This window comes from Theropithecus gelada, chromosome 19 (genome assembly GCF_003255815.1).
Source record: "Theropithecus gelada isolate Dixy chromosome 19, Tgel_1.0, whole genome shotgun sequence".
Lineage (NCBI taxonomy): Eukaryota > Metazoa > Chordata > Mammalia > Primates > Cercopithecidae > Theropithecus > Theropithecus gelada.
In genome coordinates, this window is record NC_037687.1 from 42,412,396 (window position 1) to 42,437,307 (window position 24,912).

General features: G+C 42.1%; 1 protein-coding gene across 1 annotated transcript in view; it reads left to right on the forward strand.

Annotated features, from left to right (window-relative positions):
• Positions 1 to 7,442: 7,442 nt before the first annotated feature.
• LOC112612194 (zinc finger protein 571) overlaps positions 7,443 to 24,912 on the forward strand; it is a 92,714-nt gene continuing 75,244 nt past the window's right edge. Inside the window, exons 1-5 of the mRNA XM_025366388.1 lie at positions 7,443 to 7,805; positions 8,345 to 8,507; positions 15,664 to 15,750; positions 19,141 to 19,267; positions 20,510 to 20,605. Of these exons, the coding sequence (XP_025222173.1) occupies positions 15,742 to 15,750; positions 19,141 to 19,267; positions 20,510 to 20,605 (232 nt within the window). The 5' untranslated portion in view covers positions 7,443 to 7,805; positions 8,345 to 8,507; positions 15,664 to 15,741. The remainder of the gene's footprint in view (positions 7,806 to 8,344; positions 8,508 to 15,663; positions 15,751 to 19,140; positions 19,268 to 20,509; positions 20,606 to 24,912) is intronic.

The window sequence follows — 24,912 nt, forward strand, 5'->3', positions numbered from 1 at the left end:
TGAAGCCAAACCTGAAGCTATAGAAAGTCTGAATGAAGCCAAAATGTGAAAACTTTACTCCACAAGGAAGAATCCATGCCAGTGATAAGCTTAATGAAATGTGTGGGAACACCTTTACATTTTGCACAAATCATACGAAACATCAGAGAAATTTCACTGGAAAGAAATGCAGAGAATATAAGGAATGTGGCAGAGACTTTGATCATAACTTTCAGTTAACTCAGTATCAGGTAAGTCATACTAATCAGAAACCCTATGAATGTTAGATATGGGGAAAGACCTTTAGAAAGGCCCTTCAAAAAATGATCCCTTCAAAAACACTGAAAAATTAATCAGAGATAATTACCTTTAAAAACTATTACTTAGGCCATGCATGGTAGCTCACGCCTGTAATCCCAGTGCTTTGGGAGGCCACAGCTGGTGTATTGTTTGAGGGCAGGAGTTTGATACCAGTCTGGGCAAGATAGTGAGACCTCGACTCTATTAAAAAAATTTTTTTGGCCAGGCATAGTGGAGCAGTTCCTCAGTCTTTTTTGTCGTTTATGACATTGACATTTTTGGAAAATACTGGCCATTTGTTTTATAAAATATCATTCCATTTGAGCTTTTCTAATGTTTCCTATTAGATTCACATTATGTATGCTTTGGCACCCATATACTGTACTACATTATACCATACTGTACTATATACACAGTGCTTTTCCATTTTATTTTAGTTTAGTTTAGTTTTATTTTTCAGATGGAGTTTTGCTCTGTTGCCCAGGCTGGAGTGCAGTGATGCGATCTCAGCTCACTGCAACCTCTGCCTCCCAGTTCAAGCAATGCTCCTGCCCCAGCCTCCAAAGTAGCTGGGACTACAGGTGCACACCACCATGCCCAGCTAATTTTTGTATTTTTAGTAGAGATAGGGTTTCACCATAGTGGCCAGGCTGGTCTCAAACTCCTGACCTCAGGTAATCTGCCTGCCTCGGCTTCCCAAAGTGCTGGGATTACAGGCATGAGCCACCACGCCCCAGCCTTTCCCTTTTTATTAATAGTGCATCATATTAGGGCATCAGTAATCCTAACTTTTATCTCTTGATTAAAGTATTGTTGACCAGGTTTGTCCATTCTAAAATTATATTCCCCTTTTTAATTACTAAGTGTTTTGTGGGAAGATCCTTTTAAGCTATGTAAATTATCAAAACCACTAATTTTTGTATTTTTAGTAGAGATAGGGTTTCACCATGTTGGCCAGGCTTGTCTCAAACTCCTGACCTCATGATCCGCCCACCTTGTAATCCCAAAGTGCTGGGATTACAGGCGTGAGCTACCGTGCTCGGCCCAGATTAGTATCTTCTAATTAAAAACAAGTTTCAACTGTAACAGTCTACTCACTTTTGGAATTACTGGCAAGGTTTATGTCCATCAATGCTTTTAGGTAATTTTCATTTAAGTTGCCTATTCAATATTCACTTTTCTTTCCTTGTCTTCTAATTTTAATTGATTACTGGTAATTTTTATAGATAGCTTCACAAAAAGACACAAAAGACATAAAAGTGTATCATAAAATTTTGGGATGCTACCATTGTCCATTTTTGGAAAAGTTAATTTAATCTCATAGAAATAATTGATAAACATTTAATGGTGATTATCTGTTCCCTCCAAATTTGCTTGGTAAACACTATGTCATACTTAATTTTTTGTTTTGTTTTGTTTTTGAGACGGACTCTCACTCTGTCACCCAGGCTGGAGTGCAGTGGCGCAATCCCAGCTCACTGCAACCTCTGCTCCCCCGGGTTCAAGCAGTTTTCTGCCTCAGCCTCCCCAGTAGCTGGGACTACAGGTGCCCAGCACCATACCCGGCTAATTTTTGTATTTTTAGTAGAGGCAGGTTTCACCATATTGGCCAGGTTGGTCTCAAACTCCTGACCTTGTGATCTGCCCACCTCAGCCCTGCAAAGTATTGGGATTACAGGTACATGTACATGCCACCATGCCTAATTTTTTTTTTTTTTTTTAAGAGACAGAGTCTTGCTGCGTCATCCAGGCTGGAGTGCAGTAGCACAATCTCGGCTCACTGCAACTTCCACCTCCTGGGCTCAAGCAATCCTCCCGCCTCAGCCTCCCAAGTAGCAGAGACCACAGGTGCGTGTCACTATGTCCAGCTGTTTCTGTATTTTTAGTAGAGACAAGGTTTTGCTATGTTGTCCGGGCTCATCTCAAACTTCTGGGCTCAGGCGATCTGCCCACTTCAGCCTCCCAAAGTCGTGGGATTACAGGCATGAGCCACAGGACTAGCCATGCCTGGCTAATTAAAAAAAAAAAAAAATTTGTAGTGACAGGGTCTAGATATGTTGCCCAGGCTGGTCTCAAACTCCTGGCCTCAAGTTATCATCCTGCTTCAGCTTCCCAAAGCACTGGAATTACAGATATGAGCCCTGTTTCTTGATAGTATTGCTTAATTGTAACAAATGTATCATATTAAGGTAAATGTTACTACTAGGGGAACTTGGGTGTGGGTGTATGAAATTGTCATATCTTTGAATCTTATATAAATCTAAAACCATTGTAAAAACTAGTTCATTTAGAAAAAAAAATCAATGACTTTTTTTTTTGGCTTTTGTAACCAAAAAATCCAAAGATAAATGGAGCTTCGGGTATGGCATGATCAAGATGTTCACTATGTCATCAGGTTTTAACACTGAACACTCAGCTCTCCCTTTGCCAGTGTTTTCGCTTTGACTTGAGGCTAATTTCCTCATGACTGCATCAGTTCCAGGCCTCCTATCTGGACATATCCCTTTCAGTACAAGAGGGAGAGCACCTTTGCCTAGCATTCCAAAATAAACCTCTGAGATTCACTTTGACTGGGTCAAGTTAATTGATATGCCCAATCGTAAACTAAGAGCTTCAGCGTGCAAGGAGCCCTCCCTACATGGAGGCACACACAGTCCCACATCTTTTGAGCTCCAGAGGTCAAAGCTCTGAGTGTGGCTGGGACCTGCTTCCCTTCTCTCTCATCATCTTGGGTCCAGTTAACCATCACCAACAACCTGGGAAACGGAAAAAATGGGACCTCATGGCCAAAGAGGCTGTTCACTGCTTATGGCACCCCTACAACTGGACCGGAGACTCTTGCCAGGGCTGGCACGTACAGGTACAAGCCACACTTACACTCCATTTATGCCTCAATAATGACTTCACTTCGATCTCATAGTGAAATTCCCAACTGCTTCCACAGCACCAAGTCCCCAGCACAGGCAACACCTCCCCTGGAGAAGTCCCAGCCAACAAGCTCTGCCATTCTTCTCCCTGCAATTCTGCCCTGAAAATGTCTGGGCCTCAGTTCTGTGAAACAGGCAGGGCAATTTCTGCCCTACTCTGTAGCCACTTGAGAAATCAAGTCAAAGAATTTACTCACATACTGACATCCTGCCGGGTAAGGCTGTGCCTCTTTTTTTTTTTTTTTTTTTTTTTGAGACAGAGGCTTAGTCTGTTGCCAAGGCTGGAGTGCAGTGGCATGATCTTGGCTCACTGCAACCTCCGCCACCCGGGTTCAAACGATTCTCCTGCCTCAGCCTCCTAAGTAGCTGGAATTACAGGCACCTGCCACTATGCCTGGCTAATTTGTGTATTTTTAGTAGAGACGGGTTTCACCATAACGGCCAGGCTAGTCTCAACCTCAGGTGACCCGCCTATTTTGGCCTCCCAAAGTGCTGGGGTTACAGGCGTGAGCTGTAACAAGGTAAGGCTGTACCTTTTATGGGTTGTTAGCAGCTCAATGTCTTGCTATTAAAACAAGAGGTTTACTAGATATATCCAAACATGAGAAGAGTGGGGCACAGGATTCTACTCCAGACAGCAACACCAGCTGTGCGGGCTCCTTCCCCACAGGGGTCACAGCAGTCCTGGGACAGATCACTGTAGAAGAAACCAGCACTCACAGACCAGGACTCTGTTTATGAGTTCACTCAGAGATCTAACTGCCCCATCTCCTACTCCAAGAGAAGGCTTATCATTCATTGGTCCTGCATCACGTACCTTGCATGGAAATTCTGTCTGTCTTCAAAGGCAACCCTGCAGTAATTGAAGCAAAGCAGATGTCTAATGCATCAGAGTGACCCAGTACCAGGCCACATCCCATTGACTAGCAATGCCCAGCTGACCATGGGGCTTCTGGAATGGAAAATTCATGGAATAGGACAGTACATCAGATTCCTGTCAAGATCCCTCTCCATATACTTACTAATAATTTTATAGTTGGTGAAAAGACATGTTCATAGTTCTTTTCAAAAGCAAATCAAACTGTTAAAAAGGGTGTCACATTAAAGGTAGGTTTCTCTCCTATTCTGACCAGTCCCTCAGTTCTACCCCAGTCCCAGAAATCCACTTAATCATTTTCTTGCATCTCACTCCAGATATCCCATCCTCACACAAGCACATGTATGCATCTAAGTGTACTTCCTATTTTTTGCACTTTTTTTTTTTTTTTTACTTAAACAATTGTTATTCAATTCCCGTATTAAACTTTCTTAGAGACTATTTTATTTGTATTTTTCTATTTCCGAGACAGGGTCTCACTCTATTACCCAGTCTGGAGTGCAGTGGCATGACCATAGCTCACTGAAGCCTCAATTTCCTAGGCTCAAGCCATTCTCCCACTTCAGCCTCCTGAGTAGCTGGGACTACAGGTGCATGCCACCATGCCTGGCTAATTTTTAAAATTTTTTGTAGAGATGGGATCTCATGTTACCCAGGCTGGTCTCCAACTCCTGAGCTCAAGCAATCCCCCTGCCTAGGCCTCCCAAAGTGCCAGGATTACAGGCATGAGCCACCACTCGCAGCCTGAGACTTTTTTTTTTTTTTTTTTTTTTTTTGAGAATCAGGGTGTCTCACTCTATTACCCAGGCTGGAGTGCAGTGGCATGATCTCAGCTCACTGGAACCTCTGCCTCCCAGGTTCAAGCAATTCTCCTGCCTCGGCCTCCTGAGTAGCTGGGATTACAGGCGTGTACTACCACATCTGGCTAATTTTTGTGTTTTTAGTAGAGATGGGGTTTCACCATGTTGGCCAGGCTGGTCTCGAACTCCAGACCTCAAGTGATCCACCCAAAGTGTTGTGATTACAGGTGTGAGTCACTGCACCTGGACTCCTTTGACTTTTAAAGGTGTCTCAGTAGGCAATAAATTAAATGGTCAATTACCAGAAGGGTGAGGCTCTGGAGACAACAGCCAGCTATGGAAAGCCATCCAAATAATCTCACCTGCTCTTTTCTCCCTTCCAGTGAGCAGGGAACATCCCAGAGAGGTGAGGGTGAGATAGACTACAGAAGCAGCCCAGACACTATCAGTGAACACCTCCAGTCCCATCTGTCCATCAATGGGGCAGTGGGCAGCTGTGTCTCTCCTTTAGGAGCCAAGTGGAACAGCGAAGGGTCAGCAGCCAACAGAACCCGGTGGACAATGGGATCTTCTCTATGGTTGCATTCAAGTGCTGGAAACATCATTTCTTTGAAGACATCAAGTGGCCAGACCAATTCTTATATCACCAACCCTGATGAGTCCATCTGGACTTAGTAAGAAAAGACGGATACAGCTGGAGGACCTTGAACTGTGAATCATATACCGAAGTTTCAGCCTCATGCCAGTGGAAATGCTGCAGCCTCAGAGATCTGCAGATCAAAGACTGTGACGCCATCATGCTTATTTAAAGAGGCTGATAAGAGCCTATAAGTTCTCAGGGATAGCCATGCCCAGGCTAACCATGATCTAGATGCCCAGTGGTCCTGTCTCTACTTCGCACTCTCTCTATCAAGATCATTGTGATGTTTCGGAAGCATAAATATGAACCCAGCCCTCCCCTGTTTAATTCCTGCTCCCCATTACTTACAGAATGAAGTTCAAGTTCCTGTGCTTGCCATTCAGGGTCTTTGAAAATCTAGCCTTTGTTTACCCCTGTAGTTCCCCTCCTCACTCCCTAAAGGCACCCCACACTTCGGCCATGCACAGACATTTGCAAGTCCCCAAATGCTGACTGCCAGGTCATACCTCCATGACTCTTGAGTCAACAATCTTTTTTTTTTTTTTTTTTGAGATGGAGTCTTGCTCTGTCGCCCAGGTTGGAGTATAGTGTTGCGATCTCGGCTCACTGTAACCTCCACCTCCTGGGTTCAAGCGATTCTCCTGTCTCAGCCTCCTGGGTAGCTGGGATTACAGGCATGTGCCACCATGCCCAGCTAATTTTTGATTTTTTTTTTTTTTTTTTTTTTTTGATGGAGTCTCGCTCTGTCGCCAGGCTTAAGTGCAGCGGTGTGATCTCGGCTCACTGCAACCTCTGACTCTCTGGTTGAAGCTCTTCTCCTGCCTCAGCCTCCCCAGTAGCTGGGATTACAGACACACGCTACCACGCCCAGCTACTTTTATTTCTAGCAGAGACACGGTTTCACCATGTTGGCCAGGATGGTCTCAGGATCACCTGAGGTCAGGAGTTTGAGACCAGAATGCTTGGAGACATTGAATTTATCCAAGAGTTCATCTAGGAACAAAGGAGAAAAAACAAATCTCATTTGTTAGAATATTCCAAGTCCAGGTACGGAAGAAAATAAAATGCCTCTCCCGTTTCATGGTGTCCTATTCATTTCAATTTTCTGACACAGTCCTACAAGTCCATCATTTGGAAGTCACAGCAACCTTATTCCTTTCCAATTTTTTTTCCTGCAATTGTTTTACTTGCCTAACACCACAGTCCTGAGGGTACACAAGGGCCAGATGCAGATAATCAAAATCCCAACACTCAGTTTCGTAGAGACCCACAAACCGTCTCCATGGAAAACCAGAACCAGAAGCGCTGCCCTAGCAAAAGCATTCTGGAAATAACACGGGACGAGGCAGAGCCACAGTCACAGATCCGATCTCAGGTACGTCACAAACGCAGACACAAACCGCACAGATCCCAGAGACCCCTACAGCCGGCGTCAGAGTCAGGCACCACCGCGCAGCTTTCTCTGCGGCACCATCACAATCCCCTGCAGGAGAACGGCACACGCGCACTCATCATCCCCCGTGCCCGGAAACACTACTCCGCCTGCGGCCAGGCACTCGGTCCAGGTGCGCGGGGGCGCGGCGGCCGTCGCTCAGCAAACACCACAGGGAGCACGCGCCGCGCCTTGGTCCAGGCTCGCCACACTGGGGTTCCCTCCATCCAGCTCACCGCCAGGGTCACGGCTACAGGCCTAGGTTTGGACACTCCATCCCCATCGGGATCCTGTAGCCAACCTCCACCCACCTCCAAATCTCCCAACCCCTCGGCAGGTGCGGCCCCACGCGTCTACCTTGCTCCCTGAAGAGCCCCCAGGTTCGCCCTGCGCGCTTGCGCACTCCGGGCAGAAGCCGATTTCCAAAGGATCCAGTGAGGCGTCGCTGGGGGCGGGGCGGGGCGGGGCGGGGCGGGGCGGGGCTCGCAGCCTCCGCCTGGCGCCGAGCTGAGAACCAAATGAAAAATAAAAAGCCGAAATGTTGGTTTTTTAAGTTTTGGACCGCAGTGTCCACAGGGGAGCAGGCCCGGATTATCTTTAATGGCACTGGTCAGTCACGGGGCCCCCATTAGAGGTAGAGGCCTGAGGCAACGGACACTACGGCCCCTCTGGGTGCACCTCCCCCGCCGCACTATCCCTGCCGAGACCCTGCCCCACGCGCCCCTCCCGCTCCGGAGCAGCCGCGGGACTTGCCTCCGCCCCCCGCGCGCTTGCGCATTCGAGACCGAGACAGGCGCTCTCCCGTATTCTGGCGCTTCTGACTACAGGGCTGGACGGTCCTGGGAGTCCGGTGAGGCCGGAGCTGGGAGCCGGGCGCCGCTGTTGCCGCTGCTTTTCTGAGGGAAAAGAGCGCGGGGTGGGTTATTTTGCAGGCAGGACCGGAGGGGGAGAAAAGGTTCCTATGGAGCCTCAGGCCGCTGTGCGTTTTTTCCCGGGACTGAGCTTCTGCAGCCCTGAGGCCTGGAGGCCCGGACGGCAGTAATTGTGCCGGGCCCGGTTCGTGGGTGCGGCCTATGGTGCAATTGGAGACCCAGGCCCCGCGCATCCTCTTCCGCTCTTCAGCCACTTAGGCTCGGCCGTAGCGAAAAGGTCCAAGAGGGAAGTCACAGGTGAACGCCCCAAGATGAAGGTCCCCTGCAAAACGCTGGGACCTAGATTTGGGGCGGGTGTCTGAGGTCTGGGAGGACACCTGGACAGTTCCGAAAAGACACAGTGGGTGGTCCCGGGGCGTGGGCAACTGGGTATGGAACTACAGCGTACCCGGAACTTCGAACCCAGACGCGGGTGACTGCGGATCCTCTGCCCTGTCGTTTCCATTTGTGCATGCAGGTGGCGGTTCGCTGGGGCCAGGGAAGCGTGGAGGGGGAGTTCCAATCAAGAAAAGCCTGGGGTGTCCTGAACTGTGCCTGCTTCCCCAGCCCTGCCGGTTTCCAGAGGAGGCGCCTGAGAAGGAGAAACGAATCGCTGCTGCTCTTCTAAAAGCCGGTTCCGTGTGAGTTCGTGCTGCTGCTTTGTTTCTGTGAAATGCATTCGACTTCCTTCCGTTTAAAATCCTGCTTGAGAATGATCTATTTATTCATTGATTTGGGCCTTAGGATTTCCCTACCTGGTTAACGACAGGGGACCTAATTAATAGATGTCCCTTTTTTAGTGCCTACTTCATGCTGTTCTATAGTTAGTTACGTGGTTAGTTAACTGTGAGCTCTATGTTCAGTTACTCGTGAGCGCTGTTTTTCTAAGGATTTTGATGATATGGAAATACCCTTGCTTGAGATTAATGTTCATACTTTGTTTTTGTTAAGGAGGTTTCTGGGGTTTAGATATGTTTTAATGATTCCGGGGTAGAAAGATGATTTCTTTTTTTCCAGGAAATTCGTGGGTAGAAGTTTTTGATACCAGCCAGATGTGATTTGAGGTTTGGCAGCGTGAGTTTATTTTGGGTATATCTTTAGATCGACTGAGAGAGGTGTAGTGTAGTGATTAAGTATTTCGAGCCTAGATTAAGTGGATTTGAATCCTGACTGCCACTTAAAGCTAAACGAGTTTAAGCAATCTGTGCTTCAGTTTCCTCATAATTGTAATAGTGTATACTTCACGGTGTTGTTTTGAAGATGACATGAATTAATATTTTTGAAGCTTTTAGGAGAGTGCCTGGCACATAGTGAGTCCTTAATTCATCCTAGCCACTGGTATTAAAATGATGATGCTCAGTCATTCCCTGTCAGCTTTGTGTATTCCCAAGAGCAATGCAAATATGAAGGGAATTATGATGGATGCTTGCAAGCAGGAAAATGAGCCAGACCCTCCAGTGGACCAGAACAGGGATTGGTAACATAAGTCTTTGGACTCTGTTTATGAGCTTTCAGGGCAACAAAGATATTTTAAGATTATATCCAGAATTGTCGTATGTATTTGTAAATGGTTAATTTTTGCAGGGGAGCGAGGAAGCCTGTCATTGCATGGTATTATCGGAGTTATATAAGCTCCAACAACATTGATTCTCGCTGTCTAGAAATGACATAACTGGGAGTGACTTTTGGGATGTTCTTTTATAAAATTAATATCTGGCAATATGGAAATAGTTAAATCACACTCCATCCATGTCATGGAATGTTATGCAATAATAAGAATTGTGTTTATATTTAGTCATAAGAAAAAAGTATAATGTCATATTGAGAAGTATTGTTGTAAATAAGAGTCGTCAACAAATTGTTGTTACATATGAATCTTGACTACTACAATAAAGATTTTTAAGTTATTTTGCAACAATGTAATATTTAAATATTAAATCGCTAGGTATTTAATGATATTTATTGGAGCGGAGGAGGGGTAAATGCAAGTTATTAAGTAGCTGCTGTGAAACGAGCATTTGTTCTTGTCTGCCATTCTTACTGGCTCTTAATCACTTTGGAAATGACATGAACCAGGATTGTAATCCTTCACAGAACTATTTCAGGGTCTTGATGAGATACAATACTCAGGAACTGGTAGAAATTATTTTTTCAGTCACACTGATTTCCTTGTTGTCACCATTTGTGCAGGGCGTGTTTAGTCACAATTTTCTTTTCTTTTTTTTTTTCTGAGACAGAGTTTTCACTTTTGTTGCCCAGGTTGGAGTGCAATGCTGAAATCTCAGTTCACTGCGACCTCGCTGGGGTTCAAGAGATTCTCCTGCCTCAGACTCCCAAGTAGCTGGGATTACAGGTGCCCACCACCATGACCGGCTAATTTTTTGTATTTAGTAGAGACGAGGTTTCACCATGTTGGTCAGGCTGGTCTTGAACTCCTGACCTCAAGTGATCCACCCACCTCAGCTTCCCAAAGTGCTGGGATTGCAGGCATGAGCCACTGCACCTGGCTCCCAATTTTCTTAATGACTTTAAGGTAGCCTATCTTCCCAGTCATTTAAAATTTTTTGGAATAGCTTTTTAAAATATTTCTGATGATAGAATTAATACAAGCTTGTGAAATATTAGTAACTACGGAACCTATAAAGAAAATTAAAATGATCAATGGTCCCAATGTCCAGAAATAATCATTATTAATGTTTTAGAGCATATTTTCCCAAAATATTTCTACAAGCCTGTGTGGTTTTGTGTGTGGTTTTATTTCTTTCTTTTTTTTTTTTTTTTTTTTTTTGAGGTGGAGTTTCGCTCTTATTGCCCAGGCTGGAGTGCAATGGCGCGATCTTGGCCCACTGCAACCTCCACCTCCCGGGTTCAAGCTATTCTCCTGCCTCAGCCTTCCAAATAGCTGGGATTACGGGCACCTGCCACCACGTCCGGCTAATTTTTGTATTTTTAGTAGAGACAGGGTTTCACTATGTTGACCAAGCTGGTCTCAAACTCCTGACCTCAGACAATTCACCCGCCTCAGCTTCACAAAGTGCTGGATTACGGATGTGAGCCACCATACCCAGCTGGTGGTTTTATCTCTGAAGAATAGGCTAAGACTCATAGAAAATTTGAAAGAAACTAAGACCTCTTTTAAACTAAGTCTAAACTAAGTTTAAAAGAGGAATTCACTGCTGTTGTGGATTATAACTCCATGGATGTATGGAGAAAAGTGACATCCCAATGATCCACTTCTGGTTTGACAAACCTTCCAAATATTTAGTTCTTTAGATTATGGAAATTTCAGTTAAGTTGAGATTTAAATCTGATTTTAAAATTAATTTTAAAATCTCAGAATTGAAATTTTAGGAGTTTTTTTCATCTGTTCAAGTCTGTTTCCCTTTAATGGTCTAAAAAATCTAATCATATATCGTGTTGTAATCTGTTTTTTTTTCTTTCAGTGTATCTTGAATATTTTCCTTTCCTTAACTGTTTTCTAAAATTTAGCATTTAGTGATTACCTTAGTATTCCATTTTATGGATGTTTTGTAAATTATTTGAGAAATCACTTATTGGGCAGGACTATTCAAAACTGCCCAAGCAATTCCTTCAGGAGGGTTTCTGGCTCCTATAACTTGATCAACTTTTCACCTCAGAGTCATGCGAATTTCAGCAATAGGCACATTTAGGAATTGACTTTTGCCAGGTGGGATACAGGTATTTGAAGTATTTGACTGTATTTCTGAAGGATTGATTTTCATTCTCAGAATATAAAATAGACAACTGTGCTATTTTATTTTTTATTTTTTATGTTGAGATGGAGTCTTGCTCTGTCACCCAGGCTGGATGGAGTGCAGTGGTGCGATCTTGGCTCACTGCAACCTCCCCCTTCTGGGTTCAAGCGATTCTCCTGCCTCAGCCTCCCCAATAGCTGGGACTACAGGCATGTGCTACCATGCTCGGTTAATTTTTTGTATTTTTAGTGGAGACGGGGTTTCACTGTTTTAGCCAGGATGATCTTGATCTCCTGACCTCATGATCCACCCGCCTTGGCCTCCCAAAGTGCTGGGATTACAGGCACGAGCCACCGTGCCCGGCCAGCTGTGCTATTTTATACCAGGAGCTTCATCCCTCAATTACATGATTCGGGGAAATGAATTAATGACAATTTCTTCGAAAACTAAACTTACAAAAAACAAGATCATTTTAATCTCAGAAAAAAAGTATTATGCAAAGAAGGCAGAATAACCTGAGTATACTACATAGTTCAGTTGGTAACAATGTTTAGTCGCAATAATATAAACTGAATTTAAAAACTGATTTACTCTGAAATAGAATAAAATCATATTGAGGCTGGGTGCAGTGGCTCACACCTATAATCCCAACACTTTGGGAGGCCGAGGCTGGTGGATCACCTGAGCCCAGGAGTTCGACACCAGCCTGGCCAACATGGTGAAACCCCATCTCTACAAAAAACACAAAAATTAGCTGAGCATGGTGGTGTGCACCTGTAATCCCAGCTACTTGGGAGGGTGGGACAGGCGGAGAATCACTTGAATCCAGGAGGCGGAGGTTGCAGTGAGCTGAGATTGTGCCACTGCACTACAGCCTGGGTGACAGAGTGAAACTCTGTCTCAAAAAAAAAAAAAAAAAAATCATATTGAAAGGACAAAGGGACTGTAACTGTGCATATGTGGGTGGGAGATGAGTAGGTAAAAGATAGCTAAAACTGTGCCTGCCATAGTAGTAAGGGAATATATAATGATTACAACTAAAAATTCAGAAGTAAAAGTATTAGCATGGTTTTTAAATGTATGGAGTTTAAATACCAAAAGGAACAGTTAATAGAGGTAAAAATTGTTGCCTCTAGATTTGGAAGATAGGGGCATAGTAGCAGGGATAGAACTGTTGGAGCTTTTTGTGATATTCCTTGCATAGCTGTTTTGAGTTATTGTTCAGGTATAAGCAATACAAATTTTTAATTAAAAAATTCAGGCCAGGTGCAGTGGCTCAAGCCTGTAATCCCAGCACTTTGAGAGGTGGAGGCAGGTGGATCACTTGAGTCCAGGAGTTTGAGAACAGGCTAGGCAACATAGACTGGCAAAAAATACAAAAATTAGCCAGGGTGGTGGCATGTGCTTTTAGTCCCAGCTACTCCAAAGGCTGAGGTAGGAGGATTGCTTGAGCCCTGGAAGTGGAGGCTGCAGTGAGCTGAGATCCGAGATTGCACTTTAGCCTGGGTCACAGAGCAAAATCCTGCCTTAAAAAAAATGTAAAGACTCCAGGGAAGAACAAATAAATATCACCTAGGACTGGGATACCATCAAGTAGAGGTAACAATAAAATTTTATTCCAACTCACAGATCTTTTTATACAAATGCATATACATATATGCATATAAACATGTGTATGTAGTTTACCTGCCAAAATACAGTTACATTACAATCATATTTTCTAACCTGTCTTCTTCACCTAACAATATGTAGTGACTGTCTTCCCATGACATCAAATATGAATTTTATCTTCATTTTTAATGGGTGTTTATTTTTCTTTTCTTTCTTTTTTTTTTTTTTTTTTTTTTTTGAGACGGAGTCTCGCTGTGTCGCCCAGGCTGGAGTGCAGTGGCCGGATCTCAGCTCACTGCAAGCTCCGCCTCCCGGGTTTTTACGCCATTCTCCTGCCTCAGCCTCCCGAGTAGCCAGGACTACAGGCGCCCGCCACCTCGCCCGGCTAGTTTTTCGTATTTTTTAGTAGAGACGGGGTTTCACCGTGTTAGCCAGGATGGTCTCGAACTCCTGACCTCGTGATCCGCCCATCTCGGCCTCCCAAAGTGCTGGGATTACAGGCTTGAGCCACCGCGCCCGGCTATTTTTCTTTTCTTTCTTTCTTTCTTTTTTTAAAAAACAAAACAAAACAAAACAGGGTATCGCTCTGCTGCCCAGGCTGGAGTTCAGTGGCATGAACATGGTTCATTGCAGCCTCAACCTCCTGGGCTCAGGCGATCCTCTCACCTTAGCCTCCCAGGGAGCTGAGACCACAGGTTTGCACCACCATGCCCGGCTAATTTTTTGTAGAGATGGAGTTTTGCCATGTTGGCCAGGCTGGTCTTGAACTCCTGGACTTACTAAGCGGTTACCTGCCTTGACCTCCCAGAGTTCTGGGATTACAGGCATGAGCCACTGCACTCGGCTGTTTAATTTTCCATTGTGTGAATGCATGGTAATTTATTTAACATTGCTGAAGGATATTTAGGTTCTTTCCAGCTTTTTTGGTCCCATTTTAAACACTTTCTATCCACAAATTATTTCATTATTTCTACATCATATCATTGAGTATCCATTTCCCCAACAGCTTAGTAATTATGAGGCGTCATAACTTTTTCAAATCTGCCAATACAGTTCCTTCAATATGCTCTCTAGTTACTAGTATATTTTAACTGATAAGCTGATAGGTTCTTTCTTTTTCCTTTTCCTATTTTGTTCAAGGTCTTACTCTGTCACCCAGGCTGGAGTGCGGTGGAAAGATCATAGCTCACTGCAGCCCTGAACTCCTGGGCTCAAGCAGTTCTCTTGCCTCAGCCTCCCAAGTAGCTAGGGATATAGGCAGGTGCCAACACACCCAGCTAATTAAAAAAAATTTTTTTTGTCAGAGACAGACTCTTACTATGTTGTCCAGGCTGGTTTTCAATTCCTGGCATCAAACAATCCTCCCATCTGGGCCTCCCAAAGTGCTGGGACTACATGCATGAGCCACTGCACCCAGCCTGTTTCTACCTTCTAGAACATTATCCATGCTCAGGTTTCATAAATTTACTTCTTTAAGTCTGAGTACCAAGAAAGATTGCTTGGTAATTGAGATCATGCAGGCAATATTGATCCTGAATAGGAAAATAAGGAGCAGAGAGCTCTGAGTTAAGCCTTGGGGAAGGGATCCCAATGTGCACCTGCGGTCTTGCCATAATCAAGGCTGCTATATAGCGTTTCTACAGGTGTTTTATACCTGTGGTTCTCAAAGTGTGGCATCTGGACCAGCAGCAGCAGCATCACCTGGAAACTTTTTAGAAATGCAAATTCTCAAGTCCAATCCCAAACCTACTGAATGCCAAACTCTAGCAGTGAGACCTAGCAAGTTGTGTTTTAACAAGCCCTCTGGGTGATTCTGATGCATACTCAAGTTTGACTACCAAACTTTGCTGCCCATTAGAAACACCCATGGGAGGAAGAGGTAATTAAAAAAATCCTAAATCCCACGTCACACTAATTAAATCAGTGTGTTTAAAGGTGGGAGCCAGGCAACAGTATAGTTTAAAGATATCCAGGTGATTCCAATTTGAGCAAAGTTTGGGCAATTCTTGTCTATGCTATATTCTGTCTTCATGTTTGGGGAGGCCAGCCAGATTCCTAAGGCCAAGAAGGAGAGTTTTGGTTTAGATGGTGTAACCCCTTTTCAGCTGGGAAGGTGGGGATGGAGGGAGGAGGATCTGTTCAGGACAGGTCTGCGCAACCCATTCTGTGGTCCAAACCAGCCTGCCCTGGGGTCGGAGCTGGGGACCAACTGGCAGCCCTCCTGCTGACCTGTCTAGACATACGCTTTGATGCTGCAGAGTCTCTGCTCTGCAATTCCTTGTGCAGCTGAGCTGATTTCGCTGTGGTTTTGGGGAGGACATCTTTGTCTAAACTACCTCTTACCTATCAAAACTTGTCTGTATGTTGGGGGTGGGAGTTGCATATAGGAATGGAGTAATAGTATCGGTTTTTAAAATTTGGAAACTCTGAGGCAATTCTGTTCTCATGATTTTATGCGTTCTTTCTCCAGCTCTGGCATCTGTGGACGCTGCTTCTGAAGTAAATGAACCTTGAGGAAAATTGACCCGGTTCTTGCAATTCTAAAATCATGGCTCGTGTAAGTTGGAATTTCTCTCTACTTGGAATTTTTTTTCAGGTTATGTGAACATTCTCATTTGTTACTCGGCAACTTTCTAACAGAGCCCCATTCAACAGCTGCTCCCCAGTGTTCCCCATTCCAGCAAGGGGTGGAGCCAGCCAGATTCCTAAGTGCCCCCATCTTCTCCATGCATATCTTTAGTAGTCCATTTTCACACTGCTGATAAAGACATTCCTGAGACTGGGTAATTTATAAAGAAAAAGAGGTTTAATGGACTCAGTTCCACATAGCTGGGGAGGCCTCACAGTCATGGCGGAAGGCGAAAGGCGTGTCTTACATGGTGACAGACAAAGAGTGAATGAATGCCAAGAGAAAAGGGAAACCCCTTATAAAATCATTAGATCCTGTGAGACTTAATGCCACGAAAACAGTATAGGGGCAGTGGCCTCCGTGATTCAATTATCTCACACTGGGTCTCTCCCACAACACATGGGAGCTACAATTCAAGATGAGATTTGGGTGGAGACACAGCCAAATTGTATCAGTATCCATGTGTGCATTGACCAAATCATTCAGCATCTCCTGTGTGCTCCTTATCTGTCTAGAGCAGAGATGGGGCAGAAATGAAGTTCCTAGAAATGGGCATTGTATCTGAAATTCTCAGGATTAAAATAGCACTGTCTAAAATAATTGTAATTCAAGCTACATATGGAATTTAAAATTTTCTAGTAGTCAAATTTTGAAAGTATAGAATGGTATGCAAGGCCACATATTTTAGTAAACATTTTAAATACTTTCGTAGTCACATTAAAAAAAAGGAAAAAGAAACACATGCAATTGATTTTAATGTCTTTTATTTAACCCAATATGGCCAAAATATTATTTCAAAGTGTATTCAATATAAAAGTCATGGTCAGGCCCTGACAGTGGTGGTTCATGCCTGTAATCTCAGCACTTTGGAATTGGAAGGCTGAGGCAGGAGGACTGCTTGAGCCCAGGAGTTTGAGATAAGCCTGAGCAACTTAATGAGATCCCATCTCTAAAAAACAACCACCACCACCAAAAAAAAATTAGCCAGACATGGTGGCGTATGCCTGTGGTCTTAGCAATTTGGGAAGCTGAGGTAGGAGAATTGCTCGAACCCAGGAGTTAGAGGCTGCAGTGAGCTGTAATCAATAAATGGGCTGTGATTGTGCCACACCATTCCAACCTAGGTGACAGAATGAGACCCTGCCTCAAAACCAAGATAAAATAAAAAATACATATAAATCGGCTCGAGCCTGTAATCCCAGCACTTTGGGAGGCCAAGACGGGCGGATCACGAGGTCGGGAGATTGAGACCATCCTGGCTAACACGGTGAAACCCCGTCTCTACTAAAAAAATACAAAAAACTAGCTGGGCGAGGTGGCGGGCGCCTGTAGTCCCAGCTACTCGGGAGGCTGAGGCAGGAGAATGGCGGGAACCCGGGAGGCGGAGCTTGCAGTGAGCTGAGATCCGGCCACTGCACTGCAGCCTGGGCGACAGAGCGAGACTCCGTCTCAAAAAAAAAAAAAAAAAAAAAAAAAAAAAAAAAAAAAAAAAAAAAAAATACATATAAATCATCAATATGTTTTACCTTGTTATTTTCCTTCTAAAGTCTTCACTATCTGGTATCTGGTATATATTTGACATTTACAGCACATGTGGATTTGGACTAGTCCCATTCAAGTGCTCAATATCCACATATTGCTAAACTAGAGTGTTGGACATTGCAGTAACTTTAGAGATTTTTTGTAATGTCAATTCTAAATATAATTTAATATATTTAAAAGTATAGCTATATATAAATATAATCTCTATTAAGTGTAACATATCCATCAGATGGCGTATAGCAGTCCATCCTTACCCAAGGAGGATACATTCCAAGACCCCCAGTGGATGCCGAAAACCTCAGATAGTATGGAACCCTATATATATGATGTTGTTTTGATCTGATAATCAGGTAGTATATACAATGTTGATATGCTGGACAAAGCATATCACATCCGAGGTGGGCAGAGTGGTTAGTGTGAGATTTCATCATGTTACTGAGAATGGCATGGAGTTGAAAACTTATAAATTGTTTATTTCTGGAATTTTCCCATCTAATATTTTTGGACCGTAGTTGACTGTGGGTAACTGAAATTGAGGAAGGCAAAACTACGAGTAAGGGGGAAGTACTGTATCATGTAGTAAACTATAAATATTAAATAAAGGATCTGTTATGATAAAAATGCTAATGATACATTATAATAAAGTTATATCTGGAAGAAAGTTTTAAGTTTTATGCAAAATATACTTTTTAAAAATAGAGATTTTACAGTTCATTTTTTGGGGAGAATCCCATCAATAATTATTATTGTTTTAATCTTTAAAGGAAAAGAAGATAGAGTAAATCCCACTTATTGAGAATGTTTTAGGTCCTTTGCAAGTACTGTTCCTATGAACCTATTTCAGTTAATTGAGAAATTCTGATAATTACCTGAATATGTCTGGAAATAAATAAAATTATCTCCTATTCCATAGTACATAGGAAGTTTTGGCCATAGCAGTGGTGGGCAACTAGATACACTGCAAATTTGGCCCACAAGCTGCAGCTTGTTTCGGAACAGCCTGCAAGCTAATTAAATTTTGAAATAATTGTTACAAAAAAAAAAAAGAATGTGGAACAGAGACCATATGTGGTATACAAAGCCTAAAATATTGGCCCTTTACAGAAAATGTTGCCAAACCCTGGTCTTTTGTTTATAGAAATCTTCAAGAACATATATTCTGCTTCAGTCACACTCACATCTTTATTGCCACCTTCCCACATCACAGGCTTCCAGCACCAGTCTATTCATTTGATGTATGAAGTGAACATTTATGATCAAAACCCATCAAACCTTTCTTCCACTTTTTTTTTTTTTTTTTGTGGAGACGGAGTCTTGCTCTGTTGCTCTGTCACCCAGGCTGAAGTACAGTGGCATGATCTCGGCTCACTGCGAGCTCCATCTCCCAGGTTCACTCCATTCTCCTGCCTCAGCCTCCTGAGTAGCTGGGACTACAGGTGCCCACCACCATGCCTGGCTAATTTTTTGTATTTTTAGTAGAGACAGGGTTTCACCGTCTTAGCCAGGATGGTCTACTGACTTCATGATCCGCCCGCTTCGGCCTCCCAGAGTGCTGGGATTACAGGTGTGAGCCACCGCGCCCAGCCTTTTTTTTAAGAGACAAGGTCTTGGTATGTTGTCTAGGCTGGTCTTGAACTCCTGGCCTCAAGCAGTCCTCCTGCTTCAGGCTCCCAAAGCTGGAATTACAGGCGTTGAGCCACTACATCCAGATACCTTCTTCCATCTTCAAAATGTTTTCATTTGTCTTACAAATAATACATGCGGTTATCATTTCAGGATTTGGTGATGTTCAGAGATGTGGCTGTAGACTTTTCTCAGGAAGAGTGGGAATGCCTGAACTCATATCAGAGGAATTTGTACAGAGATGTGATATTAGAGAACTATAGCAACTTGGTGTCACTGGGTAAGCATAGCATATCTGTGTCAAATAATTTAGAAATTCACAGGACTGAATTTCTGGGCTGTCTTTTTTTTTTTTCTAAGACAGAGTCTCACTTGGTTACCAGGCTGGAGTGCAGTGGCGCAATCTTGGCTCACTGCAACCTCTATCTCCTGGGTTCCAGCAATTCTCCTGCCTCAGCCTCCCAAGTAGCTGGGACTACAGGCGCGTGCCACCACACCAAGCTAATTTTTGTATTTTAAGTAGAGACAGGGTTTCACCATGTTGGCCAGGATGGTCTTGATCTCTTGACCTCGTGATCTGCCCGCCTGGGCCTCCCAAAGTGCTGGGATTACAGGCATGAGCCGCCGCGTCTAGACTGTCTTTCTAAAAACTAGCTGTCTGCTTTGTGGTTTGACAGTAGCTACCACTATTAAGCACCTTCATCTTTTCCTATTCATTGACCTTTACATTTTTCTTTGACTTTTCTGTTATTACCAGTCTTTAATGACAGCTGGATATAAATTCTTAGACACTCATGGCAAAACCATTGTCAAAGAAATTGGATTTCATACTGCTATGGATAGTCCATGTTATTTGTGACTCATTTACAGTGAAAATAGGAAGACAGAGGTGTCTGGCTCTACATAGCTATTAAAACAGCTTTTATAGTGTATGTGATGCTGGGTTGAATCGAGAGTTTGTTAAAACTCAAGTGGACAGTATTCAGTTTCCTACAACAGACATACTTTAACTACTTTCTGATTAAGTTTAAAATACATGAATTTGAATTTAATATTGTATGCATATCCTGGCAAGAAACTTATTTTTCTATTAACAAATTAATATCAAAAAATAGCAAATGTAGTACCTCATGAACATATATAATGGTTAACATGTACCAGATACTCATCTAAACACTTACATTAAATCAAATCTCACAGCAATGCTATGTATACACATTACTGTTATCTGCTTTTCACATCTGAGAAAACTGAGGTGCAGAGAGATTGAATTAGTTGCTCTACTGACATGGGAAAGAGAGGCAGGATTTGAAACCATTGCTTTCAACTATTCTTTTCTCTCGAGACAGAGCCTGTGTAAGTTTAAATTAAGTATAAGACCAGGTCCCTACTTCTCTGTTCTTGTTTTTCCTTGTGATCCTAAAGTAACTGTGCTATGAATGTTTTTCAATCTTGATAGTCATCTTTGTTTTGAAGTCTTAAATAAATTATTTATTATATTCTATTATTTATTTTTAAGCAGGATGTTCCATTTCTAAGCCAGATGTGATCACCCTATTGGAACAAGGGAAAGAGCCCTGGATGGTTGTGAGGGATGAGAAAAGAAGATGGACTCTAGGTAAGTGCTGATCAGGCAGAGGTCAGCCGTTATGGCATGGCCAGACCTGCTGGTTGAGGAGGAGACACACCCCTTAGATGTCAATTGTGAAGAAGAGACCTGAATCTTGGGAAGAAAATTTAGATATTCTCAGCATGAGCCACCAAAGAAATTTCATCCATACTTCCACTTATCACTTGTTTCTTTTCTGTCTTGTTTCCCTCCCTTTTCTTATAGGGGAAAGCTTTCTTCCCTCGTGATTCCATTTTACCTGTATTTTGGATCTAATCCCTTTCTAGCTCATCTTTTGTGTTTTGACTTTTATGTATACATTTTTTCATTGCCCTCTGTTCATGGAGTTTAAATTGTAGTGGGGAGTCAGGCAGTAAACAAGTAAATCAGTAAATGGATTACTAAAATATCCTGAAGTAATTAGGTATTATGAAGAAAAGTGAGTAAGGTAAGGATATGGAGAATCATAATGAGTGAATGGAGTAATTTTAGATGGGGTGGTCAGGGAAGAAGAGCCAATTTGAAGAGGCTCCAGTTGTCCAAAGATGGGACTATTTGAACGTCATTACTATAATGACTACAATGTATTGCAATGCATAAAATACACTTAATTTTATAAATTCTTAATGATGCTAACAGCAAATTATTCATCATTGGAAGTTACTAGGAAACTAACATTTAAAAAGCATAAATTTAAAGGAAAAGAGGCATTTAGCCTGCCTTACAACAATTGTACAAATAGGTAGTAGGTGGAGGTATGTTTCTCTTAATGAAAGTATTCAGTGAATAAATGAAGAGGAAATGATAGAATTAGAATATTACCATTTTGGAGCCCATAAGAACTACTGGATTTAGATATTGAACATCAGTGCTGATAGCATCAAAGAAATAGAGACAATCAGACGTTGTTTCTCCTGATGAAAGAGCACAATATCACCTATGAGGTAACTTTGCCAACAAAGGTCCTAAGTCTTGTCAAGCATCTAAAGCCAATTCCCAACTTATGGGAAGAAGATAGAGGACTATGTTCTACACCTTGGGAATGTAGTGAGCAAAATTCAGAATATGGGAAACTACAGGACCAAAAACAGGTTCTTCAACAAACAAATTACAAGGGAAATCAAAAAATGATAGGAAAATCTATACATTAAAAGAGATGTAAAAGACATGTAACAATTGTATTCTGTGAACTTTGGATGAGTTATTCTTTTTAGGTTGTTTAAAATTTTATCAGCCAGGGCCGGGCGTGGTGGCTCAGAGCGCCTGTAATCCCAGCACTTTGGGAGGCCGAGACGGGTGGATCACGAGGTCAGGAGATCGAGACTATCCTGGCTAACACGGTGAAACCCCATCTCTACTAAAAAAATACGAAAAACTAGCCGGGCAAGGTGGCAGGCACCTGTAGTCCCAGCTACTTGGGAGGCTGAGGCAGGAGAATGGCGTAAACCCGGGAGGCAGAGCGTGCAGTGAGCCGAGATCGTGCCACTGCACTCCAGCCTGGGCAACAGAGTGAGACTCCGTATCAAAAAAAAAAAAAAAAATTTTATCAGCCAGATGGAAGTGTGGGCACTGATGTTTGATGATATTTAATAACTCGTTTTTAAGGTTTGGATAATGGTATTGTGGTTTTGTATGAAAGTGCTTTTTGGGATGCATATTTTGTACACATGAAACAATGTAATATCCAAGATTTGCTTCAAATAATAGGAAGGAAGTAGATTATGGGGTTCATAGGCCAAGATTGCGCATGGGGTTAATGGTTGGTGCTGGATACATGGAGATTATTATGCTGTTCTGTCTACTTTTTGATATGTTAGAAATGCTCTGTTATAAAGGTTTTTCATTTGTTTGTTTGCTTTAGAGTTATTTATTGAGAGACAAAAAGAAAATGGTGGTGAGGCAATGGTGAAAATAAGGTTAAACTATTCTTTGGGTGAATTTTGTCATAAAGAGAAGCAGACACACAGAGTACAGGGAATATATTTTATGATGTGAAATTATTATGTGAAATATTTAACATGTTTATAGGCTATGAGAATGATTTCGAAGAGAGGAATATTGATGAAGTAGAGAGAGAGGGTAGTTTTGTAGGCAGTGACCTTCAGTAGATGGGAAGGAGTGGAACCGATTGATGAAGGAAAACCACATATATGGTAAGAATTCAGACATAGATTGATTGGAGAATGTGGTGAAGAGGAGAATACATATTTTTCTTTCAGTTGTTTCTGGTTCCTTGGTGAAATGGCAGTAAGATTATCATCTGAACCTGAGGCTTATTCAGTATTTCATTGGAATTCAGTATGGATTATGCAGTATTAGATCAGGATTATGCAGTATTAGATCAGTGTTAATTTTCAGAAGTACAATTTCATGGTGATAGGGTTTTAACATTTTCAGATCTCTGATGTTAATATAATTAGAACTGTCTTTGCCATAAATATTCTGTGTCCTGTATAATCTTGTATCAGCCAGAAAAAAAGGGATGGGGGAGACATTGTACCTCAGGAAACAGCATACCTCCGGGGATAATTATATGACAAGATAATTTGCTCCCTATTTTGTTTTATTATTTTATTTTACTTTATTTAATTTTTTTGAGATGGAAAACCATGTTGCCCAGACTGGTCTCAAACTCCTGGGTTCATGCAGTCTTTTTGCTTTGGCCTGCCAAAGTGCTGGTATTACAGTGAGCCACCACGCCCTGCCCCTATTTTCTTTTTATTTAAAACTGATGCCCCGCAAATGGAACTACTTCCTTCATTTTGATCTAAGATGGACTAATATTTTTTCACATTAGCAGTGTTTACTAGAATAAACTCTGATTCAGTGGAATCCAAACTAGTATTTGGCTTGTTAATTTTATTAATTAATTAACATTAATATATTAATTGATATAAATTATATATTATATAATAAATAATTTTAATTTAATATTAGCATTAAAATATTTTACATACATGTTTTAGGAGGTAGAACATTAAAATTGTCTCTCATAGTCCAATATTTTGATGTTTGGCCCAGCATTTTGTTTCAGTGTAGGTCTAGCCCATTCTGTCTTGATCAAAGTACATATGAAACATAGGCTATTCTTTCCAGTTTCAACTTCTTTGAAGTAGAGCAGGAATGTAAAGATACTTGTGAAGCAATCTGAGGGCAGAATCCTTGAATTTTTATGTTTTCTGTCTTTTATTATGTTTCTCACCCATGCCTACGTTGATAAAAATGCAATGTGCATGTATAGCCAATACTTCCAAAACATCCAACTTAGTTTTCATAGAAATAATTGTGTTTAAACATTAATAATTTTAGTTGCTTGCAGCAGTAAGAACTGGAATAGGCAAATTTGGGAACGAACGTGGCTGACTCTTTGGTGACATACAGCTTAGCTGTGTATATTATAGAATACCCTCCTAATTGAGAATGTTCAAAATGCCAAGATCTTGATCTGGCTTGTCACTTAAGTAGGAAGCCATATATGACAATTTCAAGTTCACTTTATCAACATTGGCAATATTTTTTTTTTAATGAAAACCTTCAAATTTTACAGAACAAATTTTACAACCTGTTCTAATTTGGTTATTAGTGAATACAGACATTTTGTCCTAATTTGTTTATGCTTATATTTACTTTGTGCATTGTCTCCTCGCTTCCTGTATTCCATTACTGTTTCCATTGTTTATTGTTTCTTATGCCAATTTGTATGGGCTTAAATTTCTTGTTTTAAATTTTTCGAGATTGGGGTCTCATTATGTTGGCCAGGCTGGTCTGGACCTCCTGGCCTCAAATAATCCTTCCACCCCAAGTGATCCCCCAACTGCAGCCTCCCCAAGTAGTTGGGGATTACAGGCACGAGCCATGGTGCCCAGTTTGTGTGGACTTTAATGCTGTGAACAGTAACACTTTCTCACTTTCTTATGAATGTTTTAGCCTTTAATTTGATTTTTGACTGGCTTTCCTTTTATAGATTACTGGTTTTATTTTTAATTTGCAGGTAAATCCTTTGAAATGAGCATCTTATTAACCTTTGTATTACCTTCATAACTACTTATTTACTACCATTAATTATGATGCTTTTATTAATATCACTTATATCTTATTTGTCTTATTGAGGCCATAAATGAACTTTATCCCCAAAATCCTAGACAATTGCCGTAGTTTTGTATTGCTTTTTCTGGGTGGGGAGACAGAGAAAGAGAGAGACAAAGAGAGTGAGAGAAACACAGATTATATAACAGTATTTTCTGTTCCATTCATTTACCTGTCCCTGGTCACATTTTACCCACAGTATTTAAATTATTGTTGCCCTTTAGTATCTT